Genomic DNA, 23,928 nt, shown 5'->3' with positions numbered 1-23,928 from the left:
CTTCCGCAACACACGCGTCTACTAATTGAAGGCAACTAAGCAAAAATTTGTTAAAGCAATTAGAGGGACCGAGATTTGGGAGATCCTTCGACACAGGATGTCACCTAATTAGCTTCTGGAGATGATAGGGATCTTTCCAGTGGACCAATCGCTGTTTCGAAATTGTGGTGGGTGGATGCGGCAAGGAGAACGAGAGTGTCTTATTGGAGCTTTCGAGCTCCTCACGCATTTTCCCACCCATGTAGTGATTGTTTAATTGGCAAAACAGATTTTTTGTGGGTCCTGAGGGTCCTGAGAGCCAAAACATCCCATGCGCTTTTTAGAGGTGGCGCCTGGCGTTAATGGCCTAATAAATTTCCTCTCTAATGGCAATTTTCACCCATTGAAACGAACGGATATTTTAATTAGGCTGATCGCAAATTTCGTGTTAGGCGATAACCTTAGGGCTAACTTAGTTATGGTACGTGTAACATTTCCTGTCACTCGCACAGGAAATATTATACCGTGGTCGTAAAATTAAATAAAGCAATTCCAACACAAAACATGTAGATCAGTAGTTGATTTGCATGTCTTGCAAGTTGAGTGCCCGTGCCTTACGGTTCTTTCAGCCATGCCAGGTATGGTCATTTTAATCGTTACATAGGGTGTTCCAAACAGGCGGTGAGAACCTTAAGGATTTCCTAGGGGACGTTGCGGTAAATAATTTTTGCATCCTGTATCCTTTCGGCGTCGGAGTCATTTCTGTCCAAAAAGCTTCCATATTCAAGTTAAGTGAATAAAATAAAAACGAACAAAGTAAACATATTTTTGTCTCCTGACTTTTGGAGCTGTTGGACAAAGCACACGGTCCTACGGATATACAGGATAGAATGAAGTTCCAACATGACGGTGTAAATTTTGCTTGCACTGTGCAAGATCATCTAAATCCAAATTTTTATGGGCGATGGACCAGAAGAGGCGAACCCGTCAGGAGGCCAGCGCGAAGTCCAGATTTAAGTCCGTTTGATTTTTTCCTCGGCGGTTAGACCAAGTCGTTGGTGCATGAAACTTCTGTAACTACTCACGAGGAACTGTTGAGAAGAGTGATGGTAGCCTCTCTTCTTGTGCAGTAAGATTCCCACACCTTACAACAGACGAGAGATTCAACGATTCATAGAACCAACTTATGTAACTAGGTTAGAGGTCTTCATTTTGAACTTTTATAATAATTTTTTTGCATTATCTTCAATAAAGATGAATGAAATATCAAAGCCTGTTGATGTCAGAATTATGTTTTTGAATAAATGTACAAAATAACTCTGAAGCCAAAAGGGTTTGCTTTTGACTAAGGATTTCATTGCAAAAATTATTCACCGCCATGTCCCCTAAAAACTTCCTAAGTTTGGAACAAACTTTCTGAAACACCCTGTATGGTGAGTGACATAGAAAAGAAAACACCCCGTGAAAATGGTATGATTAAAATAATTTTTGCCATGTGAAACCGATGAGCTATTCAATTATATTTTCGCATTCGTTTTTGCGTTATCAGGAGTTTTAGACATTTTTTGACTGTAAAAAGTGCATTATTTATTGGCGTTCAGTGCTTCTAAGGTTCTTCTGTACGGTTATCAGATTTGGCTCTCAAAGGACCACAAAGAACGAAAGGTTCAGAAAGAGGTTGAAGACTGCAGAACCCCACAATCGCAGCTTCAGACTTTTGACGTTAAGAGACGAATTCTTTTTATCGAAGTCACTCTCAGACCAGCGATACGCTGAACATCAATGGCGCAAACCATTTAACCCATCTTATGCTGGTTGCTTCTGCTCCCTCTTGCTGATCTTCATCGATAAGACTAATCAATCGCGGGAGCAATGGGATATGAAATGAGATAATGCAGTTTTAATCGATTAAACCAGATTTTATCTGTGCATGCATGACGGTCAGAACAGAATAAGAAGGTGAGGAGGTGAAACACGGGGTTTTCAATGCCGCACCAGACTACACGGAAAATGGTGTGCGATGCTGTAGCTCATGGTAGCAGGTCACCTTTGGTCATCTCTTTGGTCATTTTACATCAGACGCAATATGCTCGCTCAACGGCACATCCAAGAACTCTTCGAGCAGGATTTTCTCGCCATCTCTGAGCACTTCCTAATCCGTTTTTTCAACAAGGTAAGGCGCAACTTCATGTGGCTCGGGTTACTTTGGATTTCTTATAACGCAATGAAATCAGTTTGTTACCTCGGCCATTTCGACCTCCAGATCTATCACCAATTGAACGTGTCTAAGATGTTGTGGGTAGCCGGTTAGAAAAATTTACCTCTATCTCCCGCAAACCTTATGGCGTTCTGTAATGCCGAACATATGCCCTTGAAATGAAATCTCTCAAGAGTACATTGATAATCTCACAAGTCGATGTTCAAATGTGTCCAGGAGTCCACAACACCACGCTGAGGGCCGCCATATTATCAAATTTTTTCCGAGTTTTAACCGTCGATTTTTGAAATTTTTCGACGAAGTTAGTGCAAGAAACGTGCAAACCAAAAATGGTTTAAATAAAACCCTTTTTAGCGAATGTTCTCTTTTCTGTGTCGTAGTGTAGTAATTAGTATACGTCACCTTCAGTGTCCCCAAATACCGGCACGTGACCTATAAAGGTGCAGTTAATCCGGTGAAAGTGGCACAGAAGGGCGAGCCCTTAAGTTCCTATAGTTTTGCCATCATTGGAAATATCTATCGGCTAAAATTGCCCTTAAAAGGGACAAGTTCAGGAAGTGACCCAAAAAGCTTGTTTCAATTTGATGATGTCTGGTTGGGATTAAGTGGATTGCCCCCAGATTTTTGGATCGCTTAGTATTCCAAAACGTGCTCGGTTAGCGCAGCGATGTGCATCGGAATGAGATTTTATAATGTCTCGACATGCCAAAATCCGATGACTTCATTGTTATTAATAATTTTGATTTAGACTACAAAGTCGAAATTTTGTATTTGGCAACTGTCCCCGATTTGCTGTTGCCTTATTGACTTGATTTATCGCTCGGGATCTAATAAGGGACAATGATCGTCCAGAACGAAAGTAGCGTGCAAAGAGTACAATTATTGTTATAAATAAATAATGCAACGACTACGATTAATCGGCGCCGTTTTTGCAATAATTAGAGGAGGGCGTGTGTTTTGATTTATCAAAAGAGCCGCCAAGCAAGACCCGCTGAACCCGCCATATCACGGAGATTCTCATAAGTGCGGTAAATTTATGCCTGTGTGAGTCCATAAATAACAAGTGTGGAAAAGTCATTAGCTGAAGAAATGTGGGTACCGAGCCTAGTAACTCGAAAAAAACGGTGCTTAATTTTGTGTGGTTGTTTTGACTATCAGGCCAAACCAACAGAATATTTCTTTCCACAGAGCCCTTATATGGGGCGTTTGCATTGTCTTAGGCTTTTATTATCTCCTAAATACAGCCGTAAATCTGCCTTCTTATGCTAAGAAAATTAATGTTCCTGCAGAATACTATAAAGAAGAGAAAACAGCAAAAAAACGCTTTAGAGATTTTTTGCTTAAAATATGTGACTGACAGGGCCAACTTCACTTAGGGACCAAAAGACGCCATATTCTGTGGACGACCGGGATGACAGGTCGCACAGAAGAACCTCGACCGTCCAAATTTGATAAGGGAACCCCGGCTATTCAAGCCGACAAACCAACCCTAGACGTCCAGGTCAAAGGTGGAACCCTGGCCATCCGAGTGCGAAAGAGCGATCCCGGATACCTTTGGTTGAGGCCCCGGAAACTAGAGATATGCAACAAAGTAGAACTCATCAAGGGCATTAGGGAAAACTCATCCTATTTAAATTTTCGAGAAAAATTTCCAAACCTTCAATTGCCCTTCGGAGCTCGTCTAAAGGAGCTCAAAGTGGGGTCAATTTCGAAGCTTGATCTAAAGTCACGTGGAATAACTTCTAGCCAGATACTATGAGGTCACGTTCAGTAATCTAAATCAGGTTTCAGGGTCTAGGACCCTAGCGATTGATTTTTATTACCTCACCGTGTACGAAAAGATCAAAAGTCTTATATAAACAAGTTTTCCGGAACGTTTATAAAAATTTGGTGAACTGAAGGCTCAATTGGGCCCCGCATCTCCGCATTTCTCGCCAGTTTTGCGAGTATTTTCAATGCTGCAAATTTTGATTTATGCGCGTGCTATCCGCGCTAAAAATATATAATCAAACCCATTACTCACTCTCTCCTCGCAGCTCTCAAGCTTATATCTTTTAAAGTGATTCCAGTATAGGCAATAAAATTTAAACAAATTTGTTATGCATGGCAGAGCTGTGACACCATAAAGATTATTAAGACGACCGTCGGACTACTACAAAGCAATTAGCAGAAGGAATACTGGGTGTCCCCAAAAGGCGTTTCTGCACGTAGAGAGCGATACGAAACCTCTGCTCGCTTATTTCAGAACTTATCTACCGTAATTTGCTGAGTCACCTCAATTTTTTACCTAAAACGAAAAATTCTCCTCATACGGTGAAGTACCATTTAAGTACCAATTACACCCAGTAACATATTACATAACACATCTCTCTCGCTCTCTTATCAAACATTTTAATATCTCTTTATGTGTTTGTCAAACAAGGAGGTACGATGTACTGTAAATTACCAAAGGTACCAACTTACCAGAGGACCTTTCAGTGGTGAGTATTGAGTTAGACTGAGACGGAGCTATTTTGGATACGAGGATGAGGACGGGAGGATTGGCGCTGAAAGTCTAATCGTTGAGTACCATTTGTTTAGTATTTTCGCGCTTTTTGTCAAACGAACATTATCAGCGATTCGTAGCTGATAACAGTTACTGTGAGCTGCGAGACTGATTTATGATATTTCGCGTTAAGCTGTGAGTAAAGACTTTGAGAGCTGTTTCGATGACAGTGAGAATTAAACGCATTTTTCCCATGCGAAGGCCCTTTGTAAAGTACCTCAAGTGATTTTTTAGTGAGTCTGCTCTGCACGTTTTTGAGATATTTTTCAAAATTTTTATGTTCGCGTTATGTGTCATCGAAAGCAAGTTTTGACATAGTCGCCCAGGAATTTCTCTATATATCTCAGAAACCGCTTAGAGCATCAATAAATAGTTTTGAATTTGTCAGTACTCCCGTGTCTCACGGACGCACACGGTCGTACTCTTCCCATACTTCTCTAGTGTTTAATGTCATAGGTGAAGGAAATACTCATTATACGAAAAAATATATATATTCTGAAGGGTATACCGGTTCCATGGACCCACGCACCGAACGGTCAAATGACCTAGTGGGCAGCGGCTAGACACTTATCATTGAATCATTTTTAGTTGTTAAGTCATAGCAGAAAAACACCTCATGAGCTATAAGGCCCTTTAAGGACCAAAAGTATACTCCTAAGTGAACTTTCACTTGCCTGCATAACCATATCTCTTTATCTTGAAGAGGCCTCAGCAGGCCTTCATCAACACCTCCGAATTGTCTTCAAGCAGGCACCATTATGTTTATTTTAAATGACTCACTTAAAAGTTCACGTTTGGTTTATTTGTTTAAATGAAATGTGTTAATTTTCATTGGCGATCGTAAAGTACAGATGCAGAACTTTATTGTTAGAGCGAAGTTCTCCTAAGCTTCTTTGGGTTCCGAGTGGCTGGACATCGGTCATTTCTGCCCAGACTAATGAGGAACTATTGAATTATAGTTTTTGTGACTATGGTGTGCCCAGTGCTATTGTGTTAATTAGCGCTAAAGACTTAAGGAAACTAAGATGGTGGGCCGAGTAGATTATTCAAGTGAGTGTGTTTTCTTTTAGCGAATTTTTATGTACGCGTTTGGTTATTTGTTTGATGTAGTTGATTAACTGAAGTAATGTAAGTGTTAATCTGTGCTGTAAAATTTCACACCTATTAATAATAGATATTGCTAGAGATGGGGCAAAAAAGCAATACAGTCTTGAGCATTATATGAGATTTTCAAAGGATTTCAACTTGGAGTTGTTATGCATTAATCATTAACATCTACTACACAACAAACGGAAATTAATGGTCATAGGACAAGCAATGGACAGTTCGCCGCCCACCCACCTAATAGTCGTAATCATCATTAAAATAAGCTTAATTAAAGCATTTGTATGAATATGGAATTTTTACATGAGTGCTCAATGCGAAATTGCCTCATTGCCAGGAATAATTACCGACCACTTAGCAAAAATTCCACGTCGGCCCCAGATTTCGATTTATTGAACGTCATGTATTTCACGTCAGTCAACGTCATCATTATCCATATGCCATAAGGCCCTGGGGAACCTTCCGAGGAAGGCCGGTCTTAGCAAGTCTGGCGCTCTGGGTGAAATTTGTAATCATCACCCCCGCACTGCCAAGGAAAACTGCCGACCAGAAGAGTACCCCCCGGTGCTGGTCTTGAGCACGAATGTCCTTATCCCTCATTTTGATCATTTTTGAGATAGGTATGCTAAACATAATGCACGCTCCGCTCCATCCTACGTGCTATTATGATTTGATTATCCTGAAACCTCAAGGGCCAATTTGAGAACAGGTGCTCGTACACGGAGCGATTCAAAAATACGGGCAGCTACTTCAGGGACGTAATCTTCACATTAAAATAAGAAAAAAACATTAAAACACTTTTTTTCTAAATTGTTTCTTAAGAAAGTTGCGAAGATTTAAAGATGGGCCCGATAAAGTGGTTTTTGACTATGAGTGGTGAACGGAAAGTTACACATAAAGTCAGTTAAATTTCGCAGATAGCCGTAAAATTGGATCTTAAATATTTTTATAATTAAAAAAAAAATCATTGGCGTGCCTTTTTTTTAAGGGGAGGGTACACATGCGTACCTTTTGATAGGACTTTTTGTAATATAAAATTTTAACTCGAAAACAATCTCTTTTACACTGGAACTTACTCTTTTTCAAAATCGCTTAAACCTGCCGATCACTCGTGTCCAAAATTTTATTCATAGGCCTCTGAAGTAGTAGCCGGTACTGGACCTTCCTGTATACAAATTTTTTGTTCTCGAATTATTTAAAAGATCATCGTTAAATCTTTAAAATAATTCGTCGTTCATTCGCAGGCCCATATCTCGATTTTTTCAAGTGGGACACCGTATATTATTATGATGGAGAAACCTTAAAGAACGTTTCGGATACGCGCATTCTCATATCCAACTTTTCGAGCTTCTGAGCTACGCGAGGTTTCATTCAAAAATTTGCAAAAAATATGAATTTTTGATTATGGGGCAGTCCCAGGCACGAAGATCGGGCTTTCAAGCAGGACACTTCGCATAACATTGTCAGTGTTTGTCTGCGGATCTTAGGGAACATTTGAGGCACCACAGCGGAGTCTTTAAAAATTAGGAATTTTTTTCTGCTGTGATTCTCAGCTTCAGAAGTCAATTTTTTCAAATGGAACACCCTGTATATTATTATGAATTAATAAAGTACAATCTCCAAAGGACATTTTGAGTATACGTCCTGCGTTATCTGAAGGTCCATCGAAGGTTTCAGTAATTTATTAATGTACAGGGTGTAAAAAATTCGATGATTTTACGTGGTACTTCAGATATTATTTAAGTGTTCGCAATTCTGATCTCACAGAAAAGTCCCAAGCAAAAAGTGACCCCGATAGTCGTAGAAACTGCACTGATTTGCATCCCACTTGATTAGGTTAGTTAATTGTAGGCAGTAATTTACCATTCAATGACACCAGTGTAGATCAATGGGAGTCGAAACAATCAAAGAACCGTTCTGTATGCATAAATTTGCTGACAATTTGATCTGACCACATGAGACCATCAACTGTATTAATTATTCTATTTGCCAAGATATGACGTAATTGCCTGCATTATCTGACTCATTTTTTAAATGTGTTTCAATTTACATTTTAATGGTTTTCGAAAACTGTATGTAGGTGAAAGTTGTAACCACAGAGAACGTGTTCGGAAATTTTAAAACGTCTTCCAATAATATTGTTGCTGGAAATATTTGCATAGGCAAAAACACCAAATGGGCGGGCCCCGGATTTATTTCAATTGCTGTCTATTTGTTTCTAATTTTATCGGAAAAATCTCCGATCTAAACAAATCAGATAAAAATAGGAGGAATGTAGGCCATGGCCAGGGGAGCAGTGATAAAATGCCGCCATATGGCTCGTCAGTAGTGAAATTAATTCAAGATAATTTGCGAAATCTTACGGAAAATTGGATACTTGTGCATGGAAACGTCCAGCAACACCAAACAATGGTCAATAAACTCCAGCTTGTTTCAAATCTGTATGGTATTTACAAGACGCTTAACTTAATTGTCGGCTGTTAATTGGAAGTAAACATCCTTTCGGCCACTACACAGAGGCAAAGACAAGTTTGATGTTACAAGCTCTGTATCTGCACAGGCACACAAACACTTCCTTGTTTATTTAACGACGGAACTATTCTCAGAGTTTCCATTTTGATCTCAAAACTGCTTAAGGCCTCCTAAAACAAAACGTAGATTACGCTATAATCGCAAATTGGTAGCATTCCAACTAGTCATATAAACGAGTGATTTATCTTCTGTTTTGAAGTGCATGAATGCATAAATAGAAGTTGCAATTTTGGGCGGTGACTCCGCTGGTGCAGTTTTGAAGTCAATAGGTTAGGTCAGGCTTCAACAGGTATCAAATGACTTAACTTTCTGGCTAAGATGGCGGAGGCGCAAAGAATTTTGCTGATCTCTAAGATTCTTTTTTAGTCCATTTTAGTCATATTTTTTGTCTTCTTAACAGAAATTTTGACTGAACTTGAACTGCCCAGATTTTTTTTGCATTTCCGCATGTCTGCTACAAACGAGCATCAAGAAAAATTAGTTACGAGGAAATTTCTCTCAGTTACTGTATCTTTAATGAACTACTTATACAGGATGTTATATTAATCTATTAAAAAAAAAAACATTCCTTTACATGCTTCTGTAAGGACATCGAACACCTTCCAAGGCATTAAGATATTTGAAGAGAAATATCATTTGGGTTTTCTACAAATGGGACGCCTTGTAAAGTACTGGCACATTAGATCGCTCAATTTACGGGAAACAATTTCCATTTAGTTGGTCTTATAACGATCTCTACTGCTTTTCGAGATACTGAGCCTCTCATAGAAACAAGTCTATGCAATAATAATTGATGACTCACAACTTGATATTTTAGATTTTGCATTTTCTCTTCTTTTCTCTTAAACCCGCACAAATTTTCGCGGAAAATCCATCTGTCGGGGATTTGGAATAGGTTAGTCAGGCGTCGCGACGCGTCTAGCAAGCACCATTCTCTCGTTTCCAGAGGCGTCGCCGTTGACACGGGACAGTCCGCGTTCATCTTCTAATTATCCAATATTATCAAATGCTATATAAACAACAACAGATGGGAACCAGCCCGTAATTAACGTGTTTTTTTGGCGGTGAAATTTTACATCTGAGCGAGCTTTTTGGGAGTTTCTAATTACTTCGAAAAATGGTTGGATATTATAATCAAGGTATGAGTGACTTTGCAACTGGGAAAGTTCCTTGAATATTTTTCCTGGCAATAAATCTCCATTCCCGTTCATTTAATCATTACCCAGTTTCAAACAAATGGGTCAAGTTCTGACTAGCAATTTTCATCTTCCTTACTTAACGATCATGTCTAGTTATAAAGATGATTAAAAATGCAGCAATTAAGGAAAGTTTAAACCTACACTACGACGGGCTCGTAAATTAATCTTGCGATGAAAAACCTCCTCGCTAACATCAATTCTTCCAATGTTATTATAATCTTCCTTAGGTGTCCCGTCCACGGTGGACCTGGAGAACAACTCTCACCAAAAGAAGTACACGGTAAACCAACCTCCAGGCAAAAGCGTGATAATTTCCAGATCTTTATGCGCTCTAATGGCCATTGGGGCCTTATTGCTAGCAGTTTTAGTGGGCTTAGTAGTTTTCTTCCTAGTTCCTAGAGAATGTGAGGCCGAATCGAGCAACGCCTTGGCTTCCTTAGTCCGCAAAGACAACAGCAATTTATCCAGCAATCCCAAAACTGAAATCAGCGAAAGGCTCCCCAGAAGCATAAAACCTTTACAATACGTGTAAGTACCTCTCTTTAGCCCTTGATATTTGAAAAAAGGTCAAGGATGAAGGCTGCACTAATTTAATTTTACCTTTAGGCAGGGCATGTTTACTCTTACCGCTCTAGGGAGCAGCGCTATAAAACCTTCATGTTAGACCTATTTTGAAACAAACAAATAAACAAATAGCAACTATCCGAATGGTGAGGAAGAAGCCTCGTTTAGCTGCAAATTGGGTCAGGTTTCCCGAAGACTCAATTAGAAGGAAAAGGCGGTTTACGTAACGTGACAGAACTGGGTTTATGGCCCCCGCCTTAGTTTGCTTTCTTTGGGGATATTATGTGCTGAGTCACAAGAATTTTCCAATCCATTGTTTATGTGGTCTTCATTTGCGGAATTACAGACCACGAATTTCATGAATTTAGGCCTGACGATGATACGTTTCATCAAAAACTAATTTAATCGCGTTCCCTATCTTAGAGAGTCATACGGGGTATAAATCGCGACATGCATGATACATTTTATTGTTGTGTACCTAAATTTTGAGTGAGTTGACTAATTGAGTAACCATAACGTGATTATATATCTATTGTTACACGAACATCATCCCAATGTAAACAGCAACGTCGACTGTGCAAATACAGATCTATTATTGTGTTTTATGAAGTGTCAGCTTTATTATTATTACGTTTTTCACGAACGTACGGCCAATTCATTGCCAAAATTACTACATCTAAATGTTTTAAAATTTATTAATGGCGGTTTTAGGCAGGAAGCACAGGCTTGTATTTGGTTTAAAACGGCAAGAAGCACTGAGCAGCTCTCCTGAAGTTAAATCCAAGTCAAACTGTTAGAAATCGAAATTTGTCGAGCATTAGCAGGTTTATTGTCTCCTAATGGCCTGCTATATTTTCTATATTTTTCTCTTTGCATATCCCCTGTGATTTACAAAGTTTCTCTATCCAGCTTGTTCTTCCCGCATCAGCGGTTTCTTCATTCTTCCCTCTCCTCTTTCAAGCGATGTTGATAAATTGGATCTTTTTGTTCATATCTTGATTTCATTTATCTGCAAATTTCCAGGTAAATATTTATGCAAAGTCACCACACGAAATGTCCCCATTTAATGGCTTTTCCTAGGAATATATTTCTTTCGTCATTAATTACGCGCGACCCAATTACTCTTCCTAATATAATTTATAGTTTTTGCAGTATCTTACGTTTACATTATCCACCCTATATTTACGCACAATACAAGCATTGAAATAATCAGCCGAAAATAGATTCAAAAGTGAGGAGTATTTATTTTTAACAAAATCTGATGTTCAATTTGATTTTAATGCAGACAGTAACGACCGGAAGTGTGTTGTATGAATGAAAAATTAGTGACGAATTGTGTGTTGGAATAGCAACTTGTCTATTTGTGTAGATGCTAAATGAAAACACTTATATTTTTAAATAACTAGGACTCGATTGGTAGCGGTCGTGGGGCTCGTAAATTGAATTAATCATGATGTATAACAGTAAGTCACCAACGGAAACACCAATTAGTAGCGATTTTGTTAAGAAAACGCAGGTTAAATCTAGAAAATTCTAAACACTCCGAATTAATATTAAGGGAAAATAATTCAAAGCTCATTTCGACAGATGGCGCCAGCATTGGTGCCTTAAATTAGCTCCGCGAGAGTTAGCTTCAGCCACGTTGCAGCAGGTGGAGCTCATGGTTTTACTTGTAATGTAAAGATGTTACGATATTAGACAGACAGATACAGTTAGAATAAACCTTCTAGCAGAATAAATGATAATTCCCGCTTTCACATCATTAATTTATTAATTTTCGATGGACTAATTACTGCAAAAACTCGAAAAGTATTTTAAAAAAATTGCAATTCACGTGGTGGAGAATTTGCTTAAAGTCGATTGCAGTTCATACTGCTGGCCCCTTAAACCATTTTTAAATCAATCTCAGAAGCTTTAAGCTCAAGAGCATTCTAGCGGAAAAGCACAAGCTGTTCTTTAAAACAATGTATAATACGTATTTTAGTGACCTGTATCAGTTCTTTAGATTTTAATTTGAAGAGCTTTACAGTGGCTTTATTACTAGGACAATTAAGAAAATATGACCTTTAAATTTACGTATCAGGTAACAAGTCACTTCGAGCATCCCACCGATGAACCAGTCACCATAAAATAAAGTGGATAATTCTTATTTTTATACAAAATAGCTCATTGCTATGCGTTCTGTATAGACGTATCAATTATTTTCACTATTAATAATTTTTAATAATATAAGCAATTGGTAGGGACTTCGATTGCGTAATTATCTTCACCATTTTAAAGAAATTTGTGTCCCTTGCTTTGTCATTCACTGGTACAAACCAAATAAATACATTAAAATTGTGTAAAAATCCTGACTGTTCAATGAACGGATGCTATACTTGTATATAAATGTGATATTCGTAGCATATGGAAAACCACTGTGTATTTTGAAATAAAATATTTACTCTTGCTAATTTTAAACGAGGTTCAAGGAACGCCCAGTGAAATATGGGTTTACACACTTTCAAATGAATTGGCTTAAAGATTATTAAGTAATGGTCATGGCACCGTTAAATTCAGCACCGTGTAATTACTGCTTTTTGAAAACTTAAAACTATTTTAATGCTTCCACAGAATACAAATTAAGCCAGATTTCCAAGCTTCCACAACTCAGGGCGTGGTTATGATTATGTTGCGTCCAACTGAAGACACGGACACAATAATTTTCCACGTGAACAAGATAAAGATCCAGAAACATTCCGTTTCGATCAAGACAATAGAAAATACAAACATCACAGGTTTTTCATATAATTCCTTCTTGCGATGAAATTTTAAACAAATGTTTTCCAAATCAGAAACCATCCCCCTTAAATCTCAAGACTACCTCGAAGGGGAACGCTATAGGATCACTCTCCATGACCAGCTTAGGAAAAACAAAGATTATGTACTAAACATTGAGTTTCAAGGAGAACTAAACAGCCAACTTCAAGGATTTTATGAGTTCCACTATACGAACTCCTTGGGCGTGACAAGGTTACCTAAAAATCAGCCAGCAGAAACGTCGACTCAATGGTGAATTTCTAGGAATGCATCAAGTACTCAATTTTCTCCTACAGATGCTCGAAGGGCTTTTCCTTGCTTCGACGACCCTTCATTTAAAGCCAAGTTCAAGATCAGACTCGCAAGACCTGCGAATATGACCTCTCTTTCCAATATGCCTTTGGGCAAAAGCGAGATGTTCGAGTAAATACTTTGTTAAAAATGTGGACCTGCTCACTTTGATCAAGGTAATTTATAGGACTGCCAATGGGCCATGGGTCTGGGATGATTATCCAGAAACCCCGGAAATGTCCACATATTTGGTGGCCTTTATTATCAGTGACTTGACGCAGCTACAGTCGCAAGATAGTTTGATTAAGATTTGGGCCCGAAGGGAATATTTAGTCCAAACGGATTATGCCGGCAAAGTTGCTCCAAATATTCTGCGATATTTCGAAAACTATTTTAGGTGAGAGATATAAGAATTTACCAAGAATAAACTGCCTCAACGATTACATATTTCTATAGGACAGAATTTCCACTTCCAAAAATAGATATAGTGGCTGTTCCAGAGTTCGGATTTAGTGCCATGGAAAACTGGGGTTTAATCACCTTCAGGTATAACAATACTTCCTCCAAAATACATAACCCACTAATAAGTAATTATATATAACTGTAGGGAAAGCAGTCTTCTCTTCGACAACTACAGCTCAACAGTAGAGGACAAAAGGACAGTGGCTACGGTGCTTTCCCACGAAATTGCCCATCAATGGTTCGGAAACTTGGTAACGCCTAAATGGTGGAGTGACCTATGGCTCAAAGAGGGTTTTGCCACTTATCTGCAATACCTCGGAGTAGACCATGTGAGTTTTTGCATTGACTAGAAAATAGTTATTCGGAAAATGTCCTGCAGGCAGAGCCTTCTTGGAGAATTATGGAAGAATTTCTACCCAGCGAGATTGAACGAGCAATGTCTTTTGACAGTCAAGAATCATCACTGCCCATCAGTTTTCCTGTTCACAATAGCGCTCAGATAAAACAGGCTTTTGATGATATTTCGTATGCAAAAGGTGGGGCTTGACTAAATTTCTCAATAAAAATTTATCGAAGAAGTCTTCAGGTGCCTGCATAATACGCATGATGAACCATTTTTTGGGTGAAGAAACGTTTCAGCACGGTCTAATAAAGTATCTACAAAAATTTAAATATGGAAATGCCGATCGTAATGACTTGTTCGCCAGCCTCACAGAGGAGGCCCATTTGAGAAGAGTTCTTCCTGCTAACGATACCGTTAAGAGAATTATGGATACCTGGACAGAACAACCTGGATTTCCGGTTATCAATGTTGCAGCTGATTACAGCAAAAACGTCCTTACGATTGTGCAGGTAAACGGAGTAGTAACAGCTATCCTACGAAACTTTATCAAAATTTCTCTTAATTTTAGAAAAGATTTTTGTTGACTAATCCCAATTCCAACGACAAATCCCGGTGGTGGTTACCAATATCGTATTCATCGAGCATATTCTCCAATTATTCAACCATGCCCCAATTTTGGATGCGAGGAGAATCCGAGATTAACGAGGAAGTTGGGCCCATTGGAGAGTGGTATTTGTTGAATATAAATCAAACTGGTAAGTCTTCAGAAATTTCTTTACTTTACTCTTCCACTTTCACTTTGTCTCTCAATTATATACGTTCTTTGAATTTAGGATATTATATTGTGAACTATGATGAGCACAATTGGAAACAGCTAATCGAAAACCTTATGCAACTCCCGCCCATTGTTTGGGCCCAGCTTATAAGCGACTCCATGGACTTGGCCAGAGCAAATCAACTGGATTACGATATACCTCTTAGATTAATTGCAAGGTTAATTAATTCGATTTGAAACAAGAACTGATATGTGCTCACCCTAATATTTTAGAATGGGAATCCAAGATAGTAGCATAATGTTCGTCCCTACAGCCGTGGCTTTTAGTAAACTAAGATTTTTAAGCGACATTCTTTATGACACTCCAGTTTTTGGCTTATTTGAGGTAAGACTTTTCAGCAAAAAAATCTATTTAATGAATATAAAACTTTTACAGGAATACCATCAAGCAGTGTTCAAAATGGCCTACCAAGTGGTGGATTTCAATGATAATGTTGATGATTATCTTACCCGGAGGATAAGGCAAACTGTCCTGGAGTGGTCTTGCAGGAGCCCTGAATCCAAATGCGTCCACGATTCCAGAACTTACCTCAGGAACTGGATGGCGAAGGGCAAAACGTAGGTCGGAGACATGGTAACTCTATGGAAATGCTCATTTCTTAGAGTTCAATAGGGTACCTCCCAATATCCGATCAGTGGTTTACTGTACTGCAATTAGGGAGGGCTCTGAAATCGAGTGGAATTTCGTCTATGATAAGTATGTGGGAACTAATTCTCCAACTGAAAAGAACATTCTTCTGGACGCCTTGGGATGTACCAAGCTAAAGTGGCTGTTGTCAAGGTATTTGAAAGCTGCAAAACAGGGATTTTAATTAAAAATTAACGATGGATTGACTTTCCTTTTATTCATTTGCATAGTTTAATCTTAATCAATCAGTGATTGGTAATATGCACGCACTCAATTCGATAAAACCACCATTACACAATCGCTTTTAACACTTTCAACTAATCACTATTTTTAGATTCAGAACTTAGAAGGTTAGAGCTTATTAACCCCTCCTGATGAATTCTGTAATCTGGAACTTATTTGCAGATATTTGGATAAACTAATTGATCGTTATAGTATTACGATCCAGAACGCAGATCGAGTGTTTGAATCGGTTGCCAAAAACAAGGACGGCATGCAGATTGCATTCGATTTTATTAGAAAACATTGGAACGAAATGTTAAATCGGTGAGTTGTTGAGTAAAATTGTTCAAATAATAATGAATTGGATTTCTAGCTTTGGAGATGGTTTCAATATCCTTGGGAAAATGGTGCAATCTCTAGCGGTGCATATGAACACAGAATTCCAGCTTCAAGAGGTGATCATAATGCAGAAAACTTGGGGAAACGATCTGGAAATCTTCTGTTTTAGATGGAGAGATTTAGGGACAGTATAAAGGCTAATATAAGCACCGCTACCAGAGCTTTTGATAGCGCCATTGAACGTGTTAAAGGTAACGTGGAGTGGGTCAAGAAGAATTATGATCAGATCGAGGACTGGCTGACGAGACACCAAAATCAATTCACGTATCTTTGAGGCCAAATATTTTAACTTCAAATTATAGGAATACTCTTTAATACTTCGCTTCAAAATGGGACTTAAAAATTAGCCTAAATAGTCATTTTAGAGCGATCACTAGTGCCTTTTAGCAATCGAAATTGTTGTATCTAATGGTTTAGAATTTGTATGTTTAAGCACTAGGTTTTGTGATACTTTTACTTATGTATATAATATGTTTCTTGCAATTATTTCAACGGTTATTTTAATTTTCTGTATAAACATATAGGTATTAATTATTATGTAGGGCCTATAAACATACGGAATAACTGTAATACCGATAAAATAATTTGTCACTTATTACTACGTCATGTGTTGTTGTATTAATTCTCTATTTTTATTACGTAGTAGATATTATTTTTTTATATAATAGACACAACTAATACAACAATTTTAGCACTTACCTACTAATCAAAATACTACCTAATACTAGTATTTTGATCAATACCTTATTGTGTCAATTTTATTTTCAATCCATGGCACATTAATTGACGAAACTCTTGAATCATTAATCATGAAGACTTTTCAATGGTATCTTCTTGAAAAAGTGGTCACAAGAATAAAGTCAGTTACTTGTGAAAAACATCCAAATGAGAATTTCTGAATCGTTTTTATTAACCCTTTCCTGCCTTAAACACTGGTAAATGAAGTAGTCTAAATACTTAGAGCAGGGCTATCTGAAATATAAGGTATATGTGATCGATAATTTTTTTGTCGATTTTTAAATTTTCGTCTTCTCTTGTGTGTTTTATTACATATGAAATACTTCTGATACTGAATTAATACCTTGTATCAAAGACAGCGGCTTTATTATGGACATTTTTAATATTTGGAAACGGTATGAATCACAAATATATTGATCTTCCTAACACGTCCAACTCGGTTTCACTTTTTGTTCTTTTATAAACATAATTAAATTACACAAAATAGCAATTTTTATATAACCAAACATCTAAGTAATAAAACTTTCCGTTTTTTGAAATCTCTGAAATAAACAACCAAAACGACTATGTGATTTGCGAAATTTTAATAAAACAAAAATTTATTACTTTATGTAATAAAAGTAGAATCAGACAAACCCCAATTACAGTGTATAGTATACAGTGATACCTATTCTGAACCCAGGTCCATATTTCCTTAAACTGTTTCCATTGTCCTCATATAGAACGCAAATTATTTATCTTTACGTTAAAAAGAAAAATTAACAGTTAACTTATAAGAAAAAACAACTAGCTAAACGATATTAAACACATAATAAGTATAATGATAATGCCGGACGGGCCTCGTTTATTTGACATTTTCTTGCGTAAGTTGCTACTAAATAGTTCAATATTTATTGTCATACGCATTTGTTGGAAATTTCTCCGAGAAAACAACCTCTCGTTTTCTCCATCGTCTCGCAGTTTTTCCGAGGCTTTACGCGGTCTCTTTACTCGTTTTTATTGATTTCTCGTCCATTTCGGTTGATTTACTGGCAATTTACGATCGATTTCTCACTTTCTAATTTTTTTTGCGACAGGCTCTCGTGTTTTTTCAAAGTGTGGCCGCTTCCGCGTCTCCTTTCGGCTATGCTTAAATGTTTTTGCATCAATAGGGCTGGGAGAATTGGGCATTCGGCTGATAGAAAGCAGACCTAAAAACACCTTATTCAAACATAGAAGAATTCGGTTAAATCGTTACTTACCTGTCTCCTTGGTAAGTCGAATCCTGGGACAATAATCCGTCCATTTGGCTCTGATATTCGGCCATATAGAGGTCTTGGCTAAGCTCTGGTTGGCTTAAACCAGGTTGAGATAGACTGAAACCGGGCTGCGATAATCCAGGTTGTGACATGCCTCCCTGGGTTAATTGCAAGCTTTGACTGAATGGTTGGGTGTGGTCTTGACTTAAGTTTTTCCCTAAAACATAACCTTCATTATCAGCAAAAAACCTTATATGACCATTCTTGCCCTTTTGCCTTTGAGAGGGACGTCTATTTTGACCTCTGATACCCTGCTGTGTTTGCTGTTGTCTGGCCTGCATGGCCTGTTGGTGTTGGTTGTAAAAGCGGGGTGGAATGTGGGCCATATTCATGAACATTCCCATTGGTACCGGTAAATTAAGTCCCGCTTGGGCTCTGAAATATTATATTGCAGCGTTTATCTTTACCATGTTTTACAATTTAACATATTTTTTTTAATTTTTCACTTACCTTTCAGGAGCAATATACCCAATAGGATCATGAGTGCGTCCGAACATATCCATTTGCATGGGTCTGGTAGGCTGAAAGCCTGTGCTGAGACACCCAAATGGTCCAACCCCATTCATTGCCGTATTTGTCCTGAATTCATACTTATTACCTCCCTAAAATTGTCTTAATTAAAAAACTTACCTGTCGTACACTGATCCAGGCACCATGGCCTCTCTAGCATCAAACATGGCTGTTGACATAAAGTGACTGCCAGGATTCTCAGAATTTGTTAATTTCTTGGGTTTTGCGAACTGTATGAGAGACTCTTTCATGTTCGTCAAAGGGCCTTCCACCAAAACCTATAAAACAAAACCTCACTTAAAACAAGGATTCAAAGGAAATTTTAATTTAATACCTTTTGTTCCTTATAAAACGACAATAAATGATTCCATAGCGGTTGCTTAGATAGAACCTTAGGGTTACCTACAATGATAATCCCGTATTTGGAACGGGTTAAGGCTACATTCAATCGACGAGGATCGTTCAAAAATCCTATTCCTTGATGCTCGTTACTCCTGAAAATGCATAAAGTCACTCATAATCTCCTCGTAAAATTTTCAACTCTAACCTCACGCAAGACATTATAATGATGTCTTTTTCACGGCCTTGAAATGCGTCAACACTAGCTATTTCAATCTCCTGGTACAATTTACTGTGCAAAGATCCTTGGTATTGCATATACTGCACTAAATAAGCTCTCTGACCTTCATAAGGTGTAATAACTCCTATTTGCTCAGGTTTAATACCAGCCCGAAGAAATCTATAAGCAAATATTTCAGGTATTTAAAAATTGTTTATATTCTTAAAAAATTCAGTCACATCCATGAATTTTATTGTACTATACTGAATTGAATGGATGACTAAGATCTGAATTTTTTTATTATTAATTTAAATGTTAACCTACTTGGTGGTAATTTTCTCCACATTTGCAGCCTCAGTTCGGTTCAGGTAACTGGTACCACTTCCAGCGATTTCCTCTTGCCCTTGAGTTACCAAAAAGAACATAGGACGATCTTGCACGGGCCATGGAAAATCAACTTTTGCAAGCTTTCTTTCTTCGGCACTAACTCCATTTTGAAGACTGAAAATTAATTATAGAAACGTGTAGAAAGGCACTTTACAACCACTCACCTTCCTTCGTAGAAAAAGTCTGATGGGAACCTGGATAACTCTGGATGCATTCTGTATTGAACTTCAAGTCTGAATGGTCTTATGCCCAACACTACCAACCTTTCAAATAGTGATTGCGATAATCCGGCTCTGGCCGCCTTTTTACACATAACGACTGGTCCTAATTGGCAATGATCACCCACTAAGATCAATTGTTTCACGCCCAGTACCACTGGAACCATGCATTCAGGCTCCGTTGCCTGGAATGATTTAATTAATCGGAATTAACATCCTTTTACACCAATATTACCTGCATGCTTTCATCTATAAGAATTGAGTGAAACTTTAGCCTAACTATTCTGGGATCCCCGGCTCCCACACAAGTGCAACAAATAACGTCTGCGGCTTCTAACAGCTCCTTTTCCGCCAATTTTTTCAGCATTCTAAAAATGAGATATTTACATTTATAAGTTAAAGTTAACAAAACAAAATTAACCTGTATCTCTTCTCATCCACACTAGACAATTCTCCAGTTTCATCCTTTAATTGTTGTAGCTTCTGTAACTCGGTATTGCCTTCCATTTTTCGAATTTGATTGTGTAATGCCAAGAAACTCACTGGAGAATCTATGGCCTCACGAGATTTGGCACACAATCTATCAAGATTAATGCCGTAAATTCTAATGTCATATCGCATCACAAATTTTTTACCTTACGACTTTCAAGTCAGTTTTATGTATTTTTTCAGTAAGCTGATCTACGGCAGTGTTGCTAGGAGCGCAAACTAATACTGGACCTCCGTTTTGCTTTACAAGTTGATATACAATGGTGGCCGAAGTGACAGTTTTTCCAGTTCCAGGGGGACCTAGCATAAATCATTAACACAGGCATATTCCCAAAAAACATAAATAAGAATTAACACCTTGAATCAAAGATAGGGGCCGCTGCAATGCATGCTTGACAGCATAGACTTGCGAGCGGTTCAAGTCCGGCAAATTAGGAGCCGAAAAGTGCTTAGGAAGGTGACAACGAAATAGAACTTCTTCTACTTCATGACCTAATAATCTATGGTAGATATAGGCTGAAACTGATGTATCATCAACGGCAAATTTGCGCAAAGCCGACTGCATTCTAAAATAAATTGTTTTTATAAAAAAAAGTATTAATGTTTTAGAAAAAGACAAAAATCAAAGATACCTCTAATCTCAGCTAATGTATATTTGATGCAAATTTGACTTGATTTTATATTGTAATAAATTAAACACATTAATTAACGACATTTTACCTATCAAAACTGGTACTTTTCCATATAAAATCAACAACAAAATTACTGGTACAATCCGTAGGAGCTCCTGCTCCATTCTTAAGTTCAATTCCAATGTCTTCTCCATAGTTATCAGGGATTTTAATCACGTGTCCCACTCCAGCCCATAGTTTGTGCATCTCACCAACATATCTATAGATTACCTTTTCAAAACAACTATGTTTGTAAGAAAACTAAATAAACTCACCTTAATCGTAGTTCATCCCCGTGCATCAGCTTCATATCACCATCTGTTTTGGCTAGAGTGAAATAAGCAATTGTCTTCTTGTTGAGCCCCACATCCCAACGGACCTCAATGTTTTCTTGCGTTTGAGACTCTTTCAGTCTCTTGTCATAATCAGCCTCAAGTTTAACCAAAGGCCCAAAAATATTCTGGTACTGATAACCATCTTCATACCGTAGCAAAACCTGTTATTAAAAACAGTGTAATTAGAGCTTCATTTGAAGGTAATGTGAAGAAAGTACCTGCTGAGGCTCCTCATCAACTCCAGGTTTCTCCAAATCTTGAAAAGTTGCATCTACATTCTCTTTCCATAATTCTTCCAGTTTATTAATCTGCTGAGCAGAAATCTGCCGAGCTCTTAGTTGCTCCTGTTCAGATGGAATTTTGACAAGCCAAGTCAAAAAGCAACGATCAGCAATCAATGGCTTCCATTGTTCTTGATCCCAATTCATATCCTTCAATTAGCACACATTAAATTAGGAAATAATACAATGTAAGTATCAGTACTTTCAAAGAGTTTTGCGCCGCACATGGTTGTCTACAAAGCAATACCACCACTGAATCGGCTTTTGCAGGAATAAAACCAAGTACAAAAACATTTCTAACACCGCAACTGTAACATTCTAAAATGGTCTCCCCTAGAGGGCCATCTTTGTGAAGAGTCACCTCTTTATGTTTGGCTCGAACCTGAAATTCAGTTCTTAGCAATATGAATGTCACACTTCTCAAAAACAAAATTATAAATAAGGCAAATAGTAGTAATGAATGACCTGAAAATATAATTTTGTGCTTAGCTTACCAAGTGATTAATGATGTGACTCCCAGAGGTGTTTCCTCTACCATTGCAAAACCACTTTTTGCAAATGTTGCACATAACCATGCAGTTGGGCTCATGAATTCCACAATATTTACATGCGAAATCGGGGAGTTCTTTGCTGTTGTAAAACTCCTCTTCTTCTTCCTCAAATTGAAGCTCACCCAAGGCCTGGTTTACAACTCCCATTTTGTGGGATATATTGATGTTAATCTATAAATATGTTATTTTTATTAGTTATAAGTTGCCACAAAAACATTTTAGTCATAATTCATTTGGAGACAGATTCTAACAAATTTTGTTACTTTGGAATTGAGATTTCCATAATCAAATAGTCACTGAAATTGCTGAATCATTAAGTTGATAGGCTTAAAGTAGTCTTGTGATCGAATTACTGGAGTATAGATTGGTTTTCTGAGTTTATGAAGGTCCTGTTAAGTTAGAAATAGAGGTTTGCCATTAGTTAGTTCCTTCACCTCTTTGGAAACTCTGTTACCAGTAAATTTAATAACACGTTAAAAATTTTACTCTTAACAGATGACACCACTGTTCTATGTTTTCAATTACTGATCATTATGGCCACACTAAAATTCATAATACTCAATAGGCAAAAGACTACACTTATGTAGATATTATTTATTAAAGATAATTAAGTAACATTATAACAACATAAAAATTTGTTAGTATAAAACTGGTTATGAATGGGTCAACCACTGTACCTATTGTAAAAAGATGTTTTTGCAAAAAAAAGGAACTTGACTCCATACTATCTACTAAATCATGAACTGTTAGTGTTCGGAAACTATAAAAAATATTTTTCGTGTGGTTGAACCCTTTAGAAAAACACTGTTGTGTCCATGACTTGACAACTGCAATTGCATTTCAAAACAAATGTGAAATCAATGAGGATAGATTATTTTGTTTGAATACAATAAACTTCCAAAGAATTTGAAACTGCATAAGAGTTTCTCATAAAATTCTCTAAAACATGCCCATTAAAATCAAAATTTAGTAAAATAAGTGTTATATTGCATTGAAGATTTTACTGTTTGGTCATCTAGCTTGGGAACACCCTATATAGCTAGTCAAAAGTAATCAGGCTACAAATAAAGTAGCTGATTTCCCCTTTAGCAAGAACTGATCTTACTACCACAATGTCAAGAATGTATTGGAGCCCTAACAGAAATGAGACAGAACACTTACACAATACTTCAAAGTACAATTTTTAAAATGAAACCCCCTACATAAGAAGAAAAAATGTGTCATAAACAACTAAAACGAGGAAAAGGAAAACTGATAAGAACTTCAACGACCTTGAATCGTTTTAACCTGAATTTACCTGCACCCCTTGTACCTTGGGCCCTGCATGGTCATGCTGGGATGCCTGCGTCTGCGAAGGCATCGTAAAATCGGTGAAATCGCATTCTGAGCCCTGGGTATCGGCCCCGATTAGGTCCGCTTCTTCAGTGTCAAGAAACGTGAGCGTTTGGGAACTGGGACCGTACGCGTCAACACTCATGGTCACTGTTAGGTTTGCTAGTAAACAAGAGAGGTGTGCTCATATATCGAGTTATGAATACAGTGTTTAAAGACGGAGGAAAACTGCAACGGAAAAAATTCAATTAAAAATTGAAACTTCATTCGCAGATTTCTTTGAGGAAAAGCTTAGAAGGCGTTAGCGCCATGACGATGGCACTCATTCATTTGTTCTGTGAACTCTCATATGTCACTTGTCACATCTCAAAACACCTGTCGTTATCAGGGCGCGAATTTTAAGTAATTGAAAATTGTAATAACTTTTAATACCCAAAAT

General features: G+C 37.7%; 2 protein-coding genes across 5 annotated transcripts; one reads left to right on the top strand and one right to left on the bottom strand.

Moving 5' to 3' along the window:
- The first annotated feature begins 4,692 nt into the window (after positions 1-4,692).
- LOC136343701 (aminopeptidase N-like) lies at positions 4,693-17,000 on the top strand. 2 transcript variants are annotated; one of them, XM_066290593.1, is made up of 19 exons: positions 4,693-4,877; positions 5,589-5,792; positions 9,805-10,105; positions 12,755-12,918; positions 12,976-13,153; positions 13,205-13,363; positions 13,419-13,628; positions 13,688-13,777; positions 13,839-14,022; positions 14,073-14,229; positions 14,280-14,545; positions 14,605-14,791; positions 14,870-15,029; positions 15,085-15,196; positions 15,248-15,429; positions 15,485-15,652; positions 15,905-16,045; positions 16,095-16,176; positions 16,230-17,000. In XM_066290593.1, exons 2-19 carry the CDS (start codon positions 5,768-5,770, stop codon positions 16,392-16,394), a joined length of 2,931 nt encoding a protein of 976 aa, XP_066146690.1. In that variant the 5' UTR covers positions 4,693-4,877; positions 5,589-5,767; the 3' UTR covers positions 16,395-17,000. The 2 variants fall into 2 exon arrangements, with proteins under 2 accessions (XP_066146690.1, XP_066146691.1); XM_066290594.1 differs by lacking the exons at positions 4,693-4,877; positions 5,589-5,792 and adding an exon at positions 9,266-9,517.
- A 6-nt stretch (positions 17,001-17,006) lies between these two features.
- Upf1 (Upf1 RNA helicase) lies at positions 17,007-23,820 on the bottom strand. 3 transcript variants are annotated; one of them, XM_066290591.1, is made up of 19 exons: positions 23,455-23,820; positions 22,101-22,328; positions 21,809-21,988; positions 21,544-21,756; positions 21,266-21,486; positions 21,040-21,210; positions 20,677-20,885; positions 20,466-20,619; positions 20,252-20,410; positions 20,066-20,198; positions 19,777-20,015; positions 19,550-19,726; positions 19,214-19,405; positions 19,001-19,160; positions 18,787-18,944; positions 18,607-18,735; positions 18,365-18,531; positions 18,100-18,313; positions 17,007-18,048 (listed from the first exon to the last, which is right to left on the bottom strand). In XM_066290591.1, exons 1-19 carry the CDS (start codon positions 23,632-23,634, stop codon positions 18,003-18,005), a joined length of 3,330 nt encoding a protein of 1,109 aa, XP_066146688.1. In that variant the 5' UTR covers positions 23,635-23,820; the 3' UTR covers positions 17,007-18,002. The 3 variants fall into 3 exon arrangements, with proteins under 3 accessions (XP_066146688.1, XP_066146689.1, XP_066146686.1); XM_066290592.1 differs by having other exon boundaries at positions 23,470-23,820; XM_066290589.1 differs by having other exon boundaries at positions 18,100-18,531.
- Positions 23,821-23,928: the final 108 nt, after the last annotated feature.

This window comes from Euwallacea fornicatus, chromosome 15, assembly GCF_040115645.1.
Source record: "Euwallacea fornicatus isolate EFF26 chromosome 15, ASM4011564v1, whole genome shotgun sequence".
Lineage (NCBI taxonomy): Eukaryota > Metazoa > Arthropoda > Insecta > Coleoptera > Curculionidae > Euwallacea > Euwallacea fornicatus.
Note: the sequence above shows the minus strand (reverse complement) of the source record. Positions and strands in the feature narration are given on the sequence as shown.

What these genes read in the sequence shown, in the direction of transcription:
- LOC136343701 (XM_066290593.1), top strand. Translation starts at nt 5,768, where the DNA reads ATGGTGGGCCGAGTAGATTATTCAA. An exon ending in ATAAAACCTTTACAATACGT is followed by an intron (nt 10,106 to 12,754) that starts GTAAGTACCTCT and finishes ATGCTTCCACAG; the next exon opens with AATACAAATTAAGCCAGATT. An exon ending in AATACCTCGGAGTAGACCAT is followed by an intron (nt 14,023 to 14,072) that starts GTGAGTTTTTGC and finishes AATGTCCTGCAG; the next exon opens with GCAGAGCCTTCTTGGAGAAT.
- Upf1 (XM_066290589.1), bottom strand. Translation starts at nt 23,634, where the DNA reads ATGAGTGTTGACGCGTACGGTCCCAGTTCCCAAACGCTCACGTTTCTT. An exon ending in TTGATGAGGAGCCTCAGCAG is followed by an intron (nt 21,487 to 21,543) that starts GTACTTTCTTCA and finishes TTTTAATAACAG; the next exon opens with GTTTTGCTACGGTATGAAGA. An exon ending in GCCCCTATCTTTGATTCAAG is followed by an intron (nt 20,620 to 20,676) that starts GTGTTAATTCTT and finishes GATTTATGCTAG; the next exon opens with GTCCCCCTGGAACTGGAAAA.